Source organism: Somniosus microcephalus, chromosome 30, assembly GCF_052327205.1.
Source record: "Somniosus microcephalus isolate GS21.2 chromosome 30, FLI_Smic_1.0, whole genome shotgun sequence".
NCBI lineage: Eukaryota > Metazoa > Chordata > Chondrichthyes > Squaliformes > Somniosidae > Somniosus > Somniosus microcephalus.
Window position 1 is genome coordinate 16,030,716 of NC_141016.1, and position 14,874 is coordinate 16,045,589.

Consider the following 14,874-nt stretch of genomic DNA (forward strand, 5'->3'; position numbering starts at 1 on the left):
TGTAATTCAGACTGCATTCGCAGTTCATTTATTGGATTTTCTCCCTTAATGTGTGGAGAGTGGTCCAAAACAATGGCGGAACAATTTCCCTTTCCCCCTTTTTATTAATTTAAAATTTGAACATTTTACAGTAAATCACATTTACAGAGCTCAAGTCTCAGCTCTTTGTACAAAGTCACAAGCCCTCATGCCTACAAGGCAGGGATCCCAGTCTCTACAAGCTTCTTGGTCGTCTTCTCTTGTTCATCCAGATAGCGGGTCACCAGGAATTCACACACAGGAGGGTCGGCGCTCCCAGTAGAGGATTTATGCAGATCCGGCAGACTCTGGTTGACATTCTTCTCCATCTGCAGGGCTCTCTGCATTGCCGAGCGGAGCCTTTCGCTCTCCCGATCGAACAAGTGGACTGTAAAAAAGCTTTAAAAACCCTAGATTAATATTTAAAACTTATCAAATGAAATTAAAATCACCCTGGCCAGGTGATGATGCACTCCAGTCCCCGCAGCGCCCACCTGTCTCGTAAGGCCTCGAGCATGCCGATGGACACCGCGTGCTCCATCTCCAGTGCCACCCCGGCGCGAACATAGCCGTGGAAGAGGTCAAGATGGCGACCGAGACGGTCCGGTGCTAGCGCGCTCTCCCTGCTTCGGGCGGCCCGCTCTCGCCGCTCGCTCCCGCAACCAGAGCGAGGTGTCGGGCGGAGGCAGCGCAGTGCATCGAGCAGCAGCAACGTCGACCCGCTAGAGCTCGTCGGCCGGCAGCTCCTCAGCGGGAAGGCATTCCAACTGGGAGGAGGGGAGCCGAGCATAGCGGCTAGAGGCCGGACCGGAAGCAGGCGTCGGACCGTGGAGCCGGCGACGGTGAGGCCGCGGCGACCGGAGGATATGCTTGGCGAGTCGGGTGGAGGCAGCGCAGCGCATCGAGCAGCAGCAGCAGCCACAATAACTCGCAGTCCGACTGGGAGGAGGGGAGCCGGGAATGGTGGCCAGAGGGTGAGCGGGAGAAGCAGGCCACCACACGTGGAGCCGAGCCGGCAACAGTGAGGAGGAGGCCGCGGTGACGAGGACGGAGCGGCTGAGGAACATCGTGCTCCCACTGCCACTGGATGCCAAAGAATTGACTTTCTGAACACGGCGCTGTAAGAATAGCTGACGTGTCCCTACGGGGAGTAAGCATTCCATTGTACTAGTTACATTTGGCAAATAAAATTGAATTGAATTGAAGAAAGGCAGGCAATTGGGCCGAACGACCCCCTTGACCACCCGCTGTCTGGACCTATTAATGGCCAATTTGGCCAGGCCCAGGAGCAGACCTACGAGAGCTCTTTCGAGACCGGTGGGCGCCGCGGGGACTGGAGTGCGTAGTTGGTTTAAACAACCAAACTTTAATTTAAGCGGTTAAGTTTTGTTTCGGGGTTTATTGGACTGGGTGTATTTGTTTAATGTATTTTTATTGGTTTAAACAAAAGAGGAGCAGACCTACGAGGAGGTCCTCCGATCAGCCCTCTCCCCTCAACAATTCCTCTTCTCTCCCCATAACATGACGTTCAATCTAAATTTGCCCCTCAGCAACATGGCGGATCTCTGGTTTCTGGTGCCCCGCAATAAAATGGCGGCGCTTTGGTGCCCTCCCCCGAGGGGCGAGCCGGCGGTTGATCACGTGCGCGCGCCCGTTGGCGGGAATCTCCCGGCGGAGCGCGCCTGCCTCCCGGAGCGACCGCTGGATTGGAAATCGTCGGAGAAAGCGGCAAACACACGATCGCTTTACCGGGTCTGTCCACAAACAAAAAACTTTTTAAAACCGGGCTGTGCCGCCGCCTCGGCGTGCGTATGCACTAATGAAGTCAAGTGGTCAAGATTTCTGAGGTAAAATTTTCGTCCGTTCGCAGCCTCGTTTCTTCGACGCTCCGTCTCTTCGCCCTCAGAGCGGCGCCATGTTTTCCGAGCTGGCCGCCCGGACAGACCGGACCCTGCTCTCGGCCCCGCTCCCGGCTCAGGGCGGCCCCACCTTTGACCGAGTGCCCACGTCCTCCTACACCAACTGCTCGGGCCGCTTCACGCTGGGCGAGCGCAACTTCAGCCGGCAATACGCGCATATCTACGCCATCCGACTCGTCCAGATGCGGCCCGTCCTGACGGAGAGGGCCAAGAAGAAATGGGGTGAGTGCCTGGGGCGGGCCGGAGAGCGGGTGTGAGCAGTTTGGGGTGGGTGGGGGTGGTGGGGTGCGGGCAGGGCAGTGGGGTGGGGGGATGGAGAACAGGCAGGGCAGTGGGTGGGGAGGGTGTGTTGCGGGCAGGGCTGGGGGTGTGGAGAGTGGGTGCGGGCAGGGCAGAGGGGTGCGGGCAGGGCAGAGGGGTGCGGGCAGGGCAGTGGGGGCAGAGGGGTGCTGGCAGGGCAGTGGGGGCAGAGGGGTGCGGGCAGGGCAGTGGGGGCAGAGGGGTGCGGGCAGGGCAGTGGGGGCAGAGGGGTGCGGGCAGGGCAGAGGGGTGCGGGCAGGGCAGTGGGGGCGGAGGGGTGCGGGCAGGGCAGTGGGGGCGGAGGGGTGCGGGCAGGGCAGTGGGGGCGGAGGGGTGCGGGCAGGGCAGTGGGGGCGGAGAGGAGGTGCGGGCAGGGCAGTGGGGGCGGAGAGGAGGTGCGGGCAGGGCAGTGGGGGCGGAGAGGAGGTGCGGGCAGGGCAGTGGGGGCGGAGAGGAGGTGCGGGCAGGTCGGGGGGCGGAGAGGGGGTGCGGGCTGGTCGGGGGGCAGGCAGGTCAGTGGGGGCGGAGGGGGGTGCGGGCAGGTCAGTGGGGGCGGAGAGGGGGTGCGGGCAGGTCGGGGGGCGGAGAGGGGGTGGGGGCGGAGAGGGGGTGCGGGCAGGTCGGGGGTGGGGGCGGAGAGGGGGTGCGGGCAGGTCGGGGGTGGGGGCGGAGAGGGAGTGCGGTCAGGTCGGGGGGCGGAGAGGGGGTGCGGTCAGGTCGGGGGACGGAGAGGGGGTGCGGTCAGGTCGGGGGCGGAGAGGGGGTGCGGGCAGGTCAGTGGGGGCGGGGAGGGGGTGCGGGCAGGTCAGTGGGGGCGGGGAGGGGGTGCGGGCAGGTCAGTGGGGGCGGAGAGGGGGTGCGGGCAGGTCAGGGGGGTGCGGGCATGTCAGTGGGGGCGGGGGGGGTGCGGGCAGGTCAGTGGGGGCGGGGAGGGGGTGCGGGCAGGTCAGAGGGGGCGGGGAGGGGGTGCGGGCAGGTCAGAGGGGGCAGGGAGGGGGTGCGGGCAGGTCAGTGGGGGCGGAGAGGGTGCGGGCAGGTCAGTCGGGGAGGGCAGGTCAGTGGGGGCGGAGAGGGGGTGCGGGCAGGGCAGTGGGAGTGCAGGCAGTGATGGGGGCGGTGGGGGAGGAGGGCTGCGGGCAGGGCAGTGCCTAATATTCAGTCTATAGACATCGCCATTGTTTGAGCCTATCGCTGTCATTGTTGCCTTAGAGCACAGTATAGAACTCTGGTACAGGTGGAATCTGTTGCTGCTTTTGATTAGCAACTTAAAATTATCATAGGTTTTCAAAGCAGCTCCACCTGGAAGACCCTTGGGGTCTGTGAGGTCACAGATTTCTATCTGGCTCTCTATCATTAGATTTCTATCTTTTTCTTAAGTTATTGGCTTACTAGCACTTTTCTTCTGCTAGACCGAGATTAAGAAGTCCTTCTGAAATATTGTTTGCAGTAAATTTACTTGTACTTCTCGCAATTTAGTATTGGCTGCTCACGTTGCGGTCTCCTCTACATTGGGGAGACCAAACGCAGATTGGGTGACCGCTTTGCGGAACACCTCCGTTCAGTCTGTAAGGGTGACCCCAAGCTTCCGGTCGCCTGTCATTTTAATTCACCGCTCCATTCCCACTCGGACCTCACTGTCCTTGGCCTCTTGTATTGTTCCACGGAAGCTCAACGTAAGCTTGAGGAACAGCACCTCATCTTTCGATTTGGCACTTTACGGCCTTCCGGACTCGACATAGAGTTCAACAATTTCAGATCATAACCTTGGTCCCTATCTTTTTTTATCCACACTTTTTGTCTGTGTCTTTTTTCTTCTCCCCCACATGGCAGCTGTCTTTCATTCTGCCAGTGCAATTTACACTTCATCTCGAGCCATCCTCTGTTTCTTAACCTGCCCCATTATCATCTCCTTTTGCCTTGAATATCTCTTAATGTCTCTTAACCTCTTCCGCCTTCCATCCTATCACAGACCTTCCCTTTTGTTCTTTCATCCCCTCCCCCCTTTCCCTGCCCCTGCACTTGCTTAAAAATCTGTTCCAGTTCCTGCTTTTTTCCAGTTCTGACGAAAGGTCATCGACCTGAAACGTTAACTCGGTTTCTCTCTTCACAGATGCTGCCTGACCTGCTGAGTTTCTCCAGCATTTTCTGTTTTTATTTCAGATTTCCAGCATCTGCAGTATTTTCTTTTTGTACTAAAAATAACCGAAGTATCTTATATGTGGGGTGTTAAGTTTCTGCACATCTTATTCTTTAATAAAATGAATTACTACACAGGAAACACTTAAGTGTGGAGTCTGATTAATTATGCTTCAGGTACAAGGCTAAATGTGAAATTAATCTGTTGTCTGCCTCTATATCATTTTTCTGCCAGTCTAATTGAACCGGAACAGCAGGGACCATGCTGGATGGTACAGCTCCTAAAGCTTGATCTGTTCCAAGATGACAGGCCTGGTGTATAAATTTTCTTTAAAACCATTTGTTAGCTGTAGAGAGAGCCTGCTGCTGATAGTTTGATCTATACCAATGTCCCTTTAAAATGGATGGAAACATTTCAAATCTTGGGGTCCTGTGAAGAGTGTGATGAAGTGAGACCCTAAAGTAGTACAATCTGAATTTGGATGTGAGCAAAGCAGAGCTGGTGCTTACCCGGCACTGACGTCCTGTGTTATGGTTTACAGGAGCAGATGTGCCACTGAAGAAGCTGTGTGAGCTGCAGGTGGGGGAGAAATGTTGTGTGATTGGGACCCTCTTCAAACACATGGAGTTGAAACCGTCCATCCTGCGGGAAATCAGTGAGGAGGTAGGAGGCTGACTTTGGGATACGGAGATTATATTAAGCTTCTCGAGGATGAACTCCCTTTAATTTTCTCCCCGGCCTTTGCTAATACCCCCTTTTTAGTTGGCCATCAAGAAATGCCGTAGGAGGGTCCCAGACCTGAAACGTTAACTCTGTTTCTCTCTCCACGGATGCTGCCTGGCCTGCTGAGTATTTCCAGCATTTTCTGTTGTTATTTAAGAAATGCCGTAGACTGCTTCATGTTCCTTTTGAATTGGAAACTGATTGGAGCATGTCTTGAACCCCTGGTCCCTGCTCATTGGCACTTAACGTGGCATGTTAATGCTCAGTGACACTGAATTAGGAGGATTCATCGTTTCTCCAAAAATTCTAAATGCTACCTATTTCTTTCAGCACAACCTGTTGCCTCAGCCAGCACGTACAAAGTACACAGACCAATTAGATGAGCTGATTCTAGAGGATGAGTTACAACGAATCAAATTGGAGGGAGAGATTGATATTCACAAATTTGTTACAGGTATGGCTGGAAACAGCATTGAAACAATGTGAATCTGTTCAGAGAAAGGCTTCTCCTTTCGGGGTGCCATGATAAGTTCTGGTAAAGTATGGTGATGTGGATCTAGAGTTCTGGTTAGGCCGGATCTCTTGTTTCTGGTTCATGTCATTTCTGGATTTAATTTTTGTTTAATATTTATACAGTTGCTGCAAAATGACAATCTCAGGTTTATGTTTACAAATATTTTGTTGCTGAAGGTACATTAATAGGGTTTCAGACTACCAGAGACCTCTGACCGTGGAATGTCATCTGTTGTGTATAACCAATGAGATGGGCCAGTGTACGAAAGCCTAAATGTGTGGTGCCTGAGGGTGGAGGGACACGGCTTTGATTTGCCCTTGATGAGATACAAGGCCTCCAGTATGCACCTCTTCATTGGGAAGATTGACTGCACAATTATTACCAGGCCTTTTTTGTCGCTGCCTTGCAGTTGACGGTAGAGCGACATTGATGCAGATCTGGAGAGGGGTCACCTGCCCTGATGGTAGTAGGAGGCTTGTGAAGCTACAACAGGGAGAACGAGGGGAAAACATTGGAAGTTGGCTTGTTTACTTTGGGGGGGGGGGGGGGGGAGTCTCTGGCTTGTTTACTGTGGGGGGGGGGTGGAGTCTCAGAAAAAAATCCCAAAAGTTCAGAATTTTTTCCTGTGTTTATTCAACACTCGGGCGATTGTCTAAATTGGGAAGAGCAAAAGGGTCAGTGTTGGAGATGGTGTGAATCTTTCTTTCCTTTAGGTTGCTGTTTGGAAAAATTGTAGGTACAACTTTATACAGGAAACTTTCTGGTATCCGGCACTGACGGGACCGAGCTGCTGCCGTACCATCAAAACTGCCATAGAAACCAGTGCTAATGTTAAAACATACGGAGCTTTTGAGCTCCGTGTGAATCAACAAACCCTGTTGCTTAGCAACAGCTTCAAAACAGTCGGCCGCAGCTTAAAAGCGTCTCTGTAGCTAAGCAACAGCTTCAGCTAGACCTTGCAGAGCCTGACTGGGGAAAAAAAAAGCAACGAGAAGTAAAAAAAACTTACAGGAAACGGCTCCTGAATTTTGCCGGTAGATGGAGCTTTCCGGACATTTAACCTCCGGTTAAACGAAAGTTTCCTGTAACCAGATATATGCATCTGCTGCATGGATATGTTTATTGTGCTGTGGGTGTTCTGCTTGTACTGATGGTTTTTGATTATCTTTATTAAAATAGTTTTGTTAAACACTCTCCCAACCTTTATCAATATGAAGTCCTGTGTCATATGCCATGTTAATCCTGTCACTCAGCAGTTCATTTTAATGCAAATGGTTCATTTGTGATTATTTCATTGTTTGAAATGTTTATGCTAACGATTGTGACTGATTGTGACTATCGCTACAGTTTGCTATAATACTGTGGCATCTCTAATGTGATGCGCCTGCATTCACCTTTTATCTGACATAACCTGTTAAATTCAGATACAAGCTCTGTGACACTAACTTGTCCATGTGGCTTGTTTACCAGGAGCTGTGATTGCATTATTTGGAGCCGAGCAGGGTGATGGAAAATTCTTTGTAGAAGGTCTTTGTATTGCTGACCTCCCACCACAACGGCAAATGGCAGGACCCGATACTGATAGGTGACGGAAACACTTTTTTATGATGGATTTTTGAGAAATTAATTTATCAATTTCTACTGGTGTTTGGCAGCAGATGCCAATCTGATTTGATTGTTATTCTGTACCACTAAATGTCTCTTCTCTAATTTTGTTTATTCAGCATGAGAAATTCAAAACCTGTTAATTCTTCGTACTTTACATACAAGTAGAAAAGATCATTAGGCTCAACACTCTTTTAACTTTTTATATCAACTTTACCTACCTACTCTTTAACCATATCCCTCAATCCCATTTTTTTCATCCACTTTTCTCATGAGCCCTGTATACTGTCCACTTCAGTGGCCTTGAGTAACTTTTCCCACAACTTTTGAGTGAAAAGGTTCTGCCTGACTCTCCTCCTTTACTCCTCGCCTCCCAATTTGAACACTTCACACATTGTCTGATCAATTTTTTCAATTTACTTCATAATCTTAAACTGTAATTAGAATAGCAACTAGTTCTGAAAATTAATTGTGCCTTATTTGCTGTTTGAAGGTATGTTTTATTAGCCTCGGGTCTTGGCCTGGGTGGAAAGAATGCAGACAGTCTTCTTGGCATGCAGCTTCTGGTTGACATGGTGACAGGTCAATTGGGAGATGAGGGCGAGCAGAGCAGTGCTGCAAAAATCTCCCGTGTGATTTTAGCAGGAAATCTTCTCAGTCGGAATACCCAGAACAAAGACTCTTTCATCAAGGTAATCAGCTGGAGTTTCAGCCAAAGTTTTCCATAGTCCCAGTGGGGAATGAACACGAGGCATTATTAAGCAAATCTCTCAACCTGAAAATCAACGACACAGGCCTTAAAATTCATAAGACAAATGGTCAGAAGCAGGAAGACTTTACACATAGCTTTATGAATATTCACAAAACTAGTCTCTTTTTTTGCATTTGTTTCCCCAGATTCAAATACCAGGTAATGGAGTTTTAGTTTGGACTGTTGATTTGTTTTCCCCTTTGCACTTCTCAATTTGAAGGATTAATACTTCATTGGAGTTTTCCACACAGCATTATACCATCAAAATATCTCTTTTGAGAGGTATTGGGGGGGGGGGGGAAGCTTAATTTGTCTCTTAAATACTGTAACTCATAAAATTATTGATCTCAATAGTTTTTATGCTGGATAGCATCTGAGGAATTCTGTGGCTGTGTTGATTTCTTTATCAGATTGTAATGTTAGCATCCATATTTGTGTTGGAGGTCAATTATTGGAATGGTGTCATTGCCTTGCCTTTGTGTGGGGAGGATCATTAAGACATGAGCCTGGCAGATCCAATCCTCACAGCTGATTTCATCTTTTTTACATTTTCTTGTTTGCCAGATGCTGCCATTATGACTTTGTAACAGTGTTTGTGTTTTAGGCAAAGTATCTAACAAAGAAGACACAGGCAGCCAGCGTAGAAGCCATTAAAATGCTAGACGAGATCCTGGTGCAGCTGAGCGTACGTATTTGATTTTTTTAAATATAGTTTTCTGCTGCTGTTGTAAATACTTGTGTAGGAAATATCTCTTTTGGGGGGGGGGGAGATGGAATAATAATGGACCTTACAGTCCTTTGTTTAAACTACATGTTGAAAGAAAGACTTGCATTTATATAGAGCCTTTCACAACCACCGGATGTCCCAAAGCGTTTTTCAGCCAATGAAATACTTGTGAAGTGTAGTCACTGTTGTAATGTAGGAAAAGCGGCAGCAAATTTGCACACCGCAAGCTCCTACAAGCAGCAATGTGATAATGACCAGATAATCTGTTTTAGTGTTGTTGATTGAGGGATAAATATTGGCCCAGGACACCAGGGATAACTTGACTGCTCTTCAAATTTGTGCCATGGGATCTTTTACATCCGCCTGAGAGAGCAGATGGGACTTCGGTTTAACGTCTCATCCAAAAGACAGCACCTCCGACAGTGCAGCACTCCCTCAGTACTGTACTGGAGTGTTGGCCTAGATTTTTGTGCTGAAGTCTTGTGTGGGAATCCACAACCTTCTGACTCGGAGGCGAGGGTGCTACCAACTGAACCACAGTTGAGGTTGGCAGATCACTGATGTTGCCCCAGTAAGTGGCCAGATGTGTGCAGGTTAACTCGATTACTGAAAGGCAGAAATGCGACTTTTTTCCCCTTTGTTCACTGCAGGCTTCGGTCCCCGTTGATTGCATGCCTGGAGAATTTGATCCGACAAATTACACCTTGCCGCAGCAGCCGCTCCACCATTGTATGTTTCCACAGGCTATTACCTATCCCACGATGCAGCTAGTCACCAACCCTTATCAAGCAGACATTGATGGAGTCAGGTATGGGTAAAGAGGGAGAGGGTGTGTAACATTAGGGGCGAGATTCAGTGCTGTCGGGGTTCAGGCAAACATGGCTGTTTTAAACATGAAGGATTTCCTTCATGTTGGGATATGAAGTAAAATCTCAATTCTAGAAACAAAAACAAATTTAGATCTGGTGATGTATGTTATGAATCCCACTGTGAAGCCTAAATTCGGAGTCCATGTGTTTAGGTTCCTGGGAACATCTGGACAGAATGTGAGCGACATTTTCTGTTATAGCAGTATGGAGGATCACCTGGAGATCCTAGAGTGGACTTTAGGGATTGGCCACATGAGCCCCACTGCACCTGACACCCTTGGTAAGTATTTACAGAGCAATAAATCACCTAGTGTCTAATACTTCTCATTCTGCCTCCCTGTATAAGTATTACACCCTAACCCTTTAAATTCTGCAAAGAATATTCCTCCTCCAGACCTTCCAATGTTGTACGGAAAGGCAGTGTTGAAAATAAGATGTAATCTACCCTTTGCCAGGACCTAATGTCATTCTGATCTGCACGTTCCCAGGACTTAAGGGCGTGTAGTTGTTGTTTTTGCTACTTAGTGTTCTGATGAGTTGGCGCAGTGTTGCAGATACAAACATGTCTTACTTTCTATTCATTGATGTTCCTAGGATGTTACCCATTCTACATGAATGACCCATTCATTTTCGAGGAGTGTCCGCACGTTTACTTCTGTGGCAATGCTCCATCATTCAAATCAAAAATCGTCAAAGGTGAGGGTCAGTGTTTTATTGAGGGGCATATGGCTAAAGAAATGGCGCTTACTGTTAAGCTATAGAAGCATGATTTCTGTTTGTGGGCAGAAGGGAGGGAGGAATGTTACAGTTGAAAATCTACATGTAGGGTTGGAGGGACAGATGAAATACAAATAATTTTCTTTGGGGACATAATATTTTGACACCTAGGTGGTGGAAAATAAATCAATTTCTGACATGGCATCAAGGCCAAACGTGTGCCATCTTTTCTCTGAGAAGTCTCAGTGGTTTCTGATTCAATAGTCATAATTCTTAGTCATGATTTTTAACTATACATTTTTCAAATACACTAGAGAACCTGTGTAATGATTCTAACCATTGCGTGAATGCATATCCAGTTGGGTTACCTTCGAGGCAAATTGAGGTGGCTGCCAAGAATTGAGTGCATTCATTTCTTTTTGCATTTGCTATACTTCTAAAATCAGGAACAGTATGCGTGTAATTAACTCTATCCTAAAATGGACCCTTGTGTTAGCTTACAATTGATTAATCAGGTGCTGGAGGATAAGTACCTAACTAGCCTGCAGTGACTTCACCAGTGTAGAATGTATATACTCTGGGTTTAGTGACTCAAACAGGCAGTACAAAACACACAAATCCAGGTAGTCTGCAATAGCTTAACCACAAGATGGAGACCTCCTGTTACATTCAGATTATCGAAATTAATTTTGCTTTGTAAATCTGGAGCACCGAGTCGAGTAAGCTCAGTTTCAGATGCTGAAGTGAGATAGATTGAGCAGTTTTGAGATTTTGAAATACAGGAAACTCTATTATCCGGGACCGGCGTGGTGCCGGTTGATCAAAAAGTCCGGACTACAGAGAGGTATACTTACCAAGGTACGAGAGCCCTGTACACGGCACTTGTGCAGGAGTCCCGGTTACACGGCCACAGATCCAGGAGTCCCGGTTGCACGGCCACAGATCCAGGAACCCCGGTTGCACGGCCACAGATCCAGGAACCCCGGTTACACGGCCACAGATCCAGGAACCCCGGTTACACGGCCACAGATCCAGGAACCCCGGTTACACGGCCACAGATCCAGGAACCCCGGTTACACGGCCACAGATCCAGGAACCCCGGTTACACGGCCACAGATCCAGGAACCCCGGTTACATGGCCACAGATCCAGGAACCCCGGTTACACGGCCAAAGATCCAGGAACCCCGGTTACACGGCCACTAATATATAGTAATACTTACCTGAACCTACTCCTGAATTTTGCCGGTTAAGAGAGGTTTCTGGATATTTAGGTGCCGGTTAAAAGAGAGTTTCCTGTTGGCAACAGGTGTGCTGTTGCTCTGCTATAATATTTAGTTAGTAGCTGTGCAAAGTACATTATTTAAGGGATATGGAAAGAATGATGCATGGTGAGGTAATGAAGAAATAAATGATGAAACTTTTAAAGAAGCAGTGTATTTTTAGATTGACGTTGATCGTTTTATTGGTTTGAATGTTATTGCCCACCCTTTGCTTTCAGCATGGAGCTTTGAACAGGGACACTGTATTTGTGGGATGGATGTGCTGGCATATCTGGGTATGCAAGGAGAGAGTGGGTTGATATTTAGGATGGGGACCCCCCCCTGTTGGAACCCTACTGGTGGAGTGTTCTGCACTTTGGGTGTTGACATGGTTTTTTCTGTCATCAGACTCACAGACCATTGGAGCCTGCTCTGCATTTCATACTTCCTGTCCCCCTTTAACTATTTGCACACTCTCTCTGGTATATGCCTTTCATTTCTCATTATCCATCCTTTAGTCTCCTGCTGATATCACTTCTGCCATTTAAACATCTCCCATTCTCCATCCAAGCACTTCACAGGTCATTCTTTTTCTTTTCCTCTGTGCATTTTTTCCCTTTCCCCTATTTTGTGCAGTTTTAACTGCTCTTCATCGATAATATCTTCCAGTTTTGAGGAATGGCCTAAGACCTGAAACATCAACTTCTGCTTTTCCACAGATGCTGTCTGCTGCTGAGTTTTTCCACCTTTTTTCTGTTTTTATTTTCAGATTTCCAGTATCTGCAGTGTTTTGGTTTTTCCATTCTATTTTTGGATTGCTTAGTGCATGTGCAGTCATGGATTCTTTTGAATATCGGGTGTGCAGTATGTGTAAATAACTATTCTGCAGCTATAGTTACTGAAGTTCTTAAAGCAGATGACCAGTCAACGGAGGGATCCATCTACAAAATGGTCACCATTTGAGAAAGCCGTTTCAGGATTACAGGAGAATGTGAAATTGGTTGATCTACAGAAGCCTGCAGTGGTTCTTCGATGAGGAAACCAACAGTGTAACCAGTTTTAATCTTGCTTTGAAGTTCCATCTTTTCTGCCATTCATCTTGAGCTTCTGCAGGGAGAGAGTTTCTTTCTCGATCAGTGAAAGAGGGATAAGTGGCTGGTGTGCAATCTTTATGCGTCTTGTTTGATCCCTTATTTCTTTTCTGCAGGGGGGAGGGAATGAAATAAATTTAGAAATGACAAAAAGAACAGAAGCAGCTGGCCCTTTTTTTTGCATGTTTTTTTTTGTCAGAATTGTGGAGTAATTAAGGAAACTACTCTCTGTTCTCAGGTGTAGATGGACAACGGTTGCTGTTGGTTGCTGTCCCAGAATTTTCTACAACACAAAAGGCCTGCCTGGTGAACCTGCGGACTCTTGAGTGCCAACCAATCAGCTTCTCTGCTTTCTGTGCCGAGGAGGACGATGTTGAGATGGATGTCAGTCACTGAGCGCACACACAGACGCTTTTATTTTAAGTGGTATCCCCTGACCTTGCCCCCTCAGAGACTGTTGCCTCCCAGTGTCTGTTGGAGCAAGCAAGATGCAAAATGCTCATGGTGCACTTGAGTGAGCAAGCTGTAGAGCGCTGCACATCTTTTACACCAATGCTGCTGTTAGTGCTCAAGAGGCAGTGACATGTTGGGAGAAACCTGGTGTGTCATCTTCATTTTCCTCTTTTGAGTTTCTTCCTCCAGAGGTTAGACTGAAATAATACTACACAAAATGCTGATGTTTTTAGGTTTAGCTCTGAAGCTATAAACCCAGCCTCTTAGCCTCGTCTCATTGGCATGTTTTCCAAAGTACAAACAGTGTGATTTTAATAGCCAGCAAGAGACTTTACAGCATGTCTCGTTAACATCAACATGCGGATATTCTCAGACTTGATCCCTGAGGGATGGTGATGCATGAGCCATTTTAAGCTAGTTAGTGGATGAATGTGAAATCCTGGAAGTAGCAGCCAGCACTCGTCGATGGTTTGTTTTCATTTCTCATTGGGGTGTCTGTGTCTTTTTATATTTCGCTGTTTTGATGAGAAATTAGAAGCACAACCCCTTTCCTCCACCAGCACCGTCTGAAGATGAACACTGCTGAGGAATTGTTGAAAATGTTTACGTTTCAGTATAGGGTGTTCTAGACTAGGAGGCAGTGTCTGTTTGATGTGTACTACGTACCTCATGTCTGGATTTTTTTAAGAACGTATATGATTTAAAGCATTTGACAAAATCCTTTTTTAAGTACTGGTAAATTTTGAGGATCAATTATTTGGATAACTGGATGCACAATAAAACCAAACCTGCACTTGCTTCCATAGGGCCGAACTTCTTTCTGGAGAGGCAGTGATTATTAAAGCATATAAATTAGAACTTGCCATTCTGCCATTCAAGAGTGCCTCTTCCAATGACCACACACGGCCTACTGTATCATGGACTCCACCCATTTAAAAGTTTAGGAGAACTTTAATTCCACAGGGCTTCAGGGTGGAGCCTTTGACGTTTTGAACTCCTGTTTAAGTTAGATTTTAAGCTAAATATTGTTGGAACTTGACTGGACCCCCTCAAGTTATTGCTGAGCAAATGGCTAAACATTTTCAGGCTAAACATTTTCAGTGGGGCGCTTGTAAGCTGTCTGCATGTCTCTTGCGTGGCTGCTATCACAATGCTAGTGTGGTGTCACACATTTGGATTTTTACACTAGATTTTTTTTGTGTTCAAGCAGACCTTATCACTTATCTCTCCTGTAACCAGATAGCCTCTAGCATGACTTGGGGAGTGCAACAGGGACCTTCACTCTGTGCAGTGGCTACTGGAATGTGTTGTGTGCTGCCACATGTTTCTCCTCTTTTCAAAAGCTGGGCTCTATCAGACTTTATAACTAAAAGCAGCAAATGCATAGATTACAGCAGAAGATAATGAATCATACACTTTATTATCCTGGTCAATAGATAAAATAACAACACTACTCACTTTCTCTCGTTGCATAGAATTTAAAGCTGCACACTTGCAACAAGCTGCAGTTTCAAACTGGCATAGCTTCCCTGCAGGCCGGGCACAAACCTAAAACACGATCTCTGCTTGCTGGAAAGCTTAAAATTGATCATCTGATAATTAAATTGCTCACCCCTTTTAAGTTAAATATAAGGCAATATATGACTGCTTCTTTCATTGATTAACAGCTATTACCTGGTTAGCAATTACTTGGATTTTTTCCCATCCAATTACAGTGATCATTTATAGTGAAAAAAGAATCGCCAAACTGAACCGATTAATGAAATGATATCTAAGCAGAAAGATGTCAC

At 47.3% G+C, this 14,874-nt stretch overlaps 1 protein-coding gene across 1 annotated transcript; it reads left to right on the forward strand.

The window, feature by feature from the left end:
* The first annotated feature begins 1,622 nt into the window (after positions 1-1,622).
* Positions 1,623-13,882, forward strand: pold2 (polymerase (DNA directed), delta 2, regulatory subunit). Its single transcript, XM_085971058.1, has 10 exons — positions 1,623-2,159; positions 4,916-5,037; positions 5,428-5,551; positions 7,082-7,196; positions 7,710-7,908; positions 8,572-8,652; positions 9,345-9,502; positions 9,716-9,843; positions 10,158-10,259; positions 12,870-13,882. Exons 1-10 carry the CDS (start codon positions 1,934-1,936, stop codon positions 13,025-13,027), a joined length of 1,413 nt encoding a protein of 470 aa, XP_085827184.1. The 5' UTR covers positions 1,623-1,933; the 3' UTR covers positions 13,028-13,882.
* The last annotated feature ends 992 nt before the right edge of the window (positions 13,883-14,874 follow it).

What these genes read in the sequence shown, in the direction of transcription:
- pold2 (XM_085971058.1), top strand. Translation starts at nt 1,934, where the DNA reads ATGTTTTCCGAGCTGGCCGCCCGGACAGACCGGACCCTGCTCTCGGCC. An exon ending in GAGGGCCAAGAAGAAATGGG is followed by an intron (nt 2,160 to 4,915) that starts GTGAGTGCCTGG and finishes TATGGTTTACAG; the next exon opens with GAGCAGATGTGCCACTGAAG. An exon ending in GCAGACATTGATGGAGTCAG is followed by an intron (nt 9,503 to 9,715) that starts GTATGGGTAAAG and finishes CCATGTGTTTAG; the next exon opens with GTTCCTGGGAACATCTGGAC.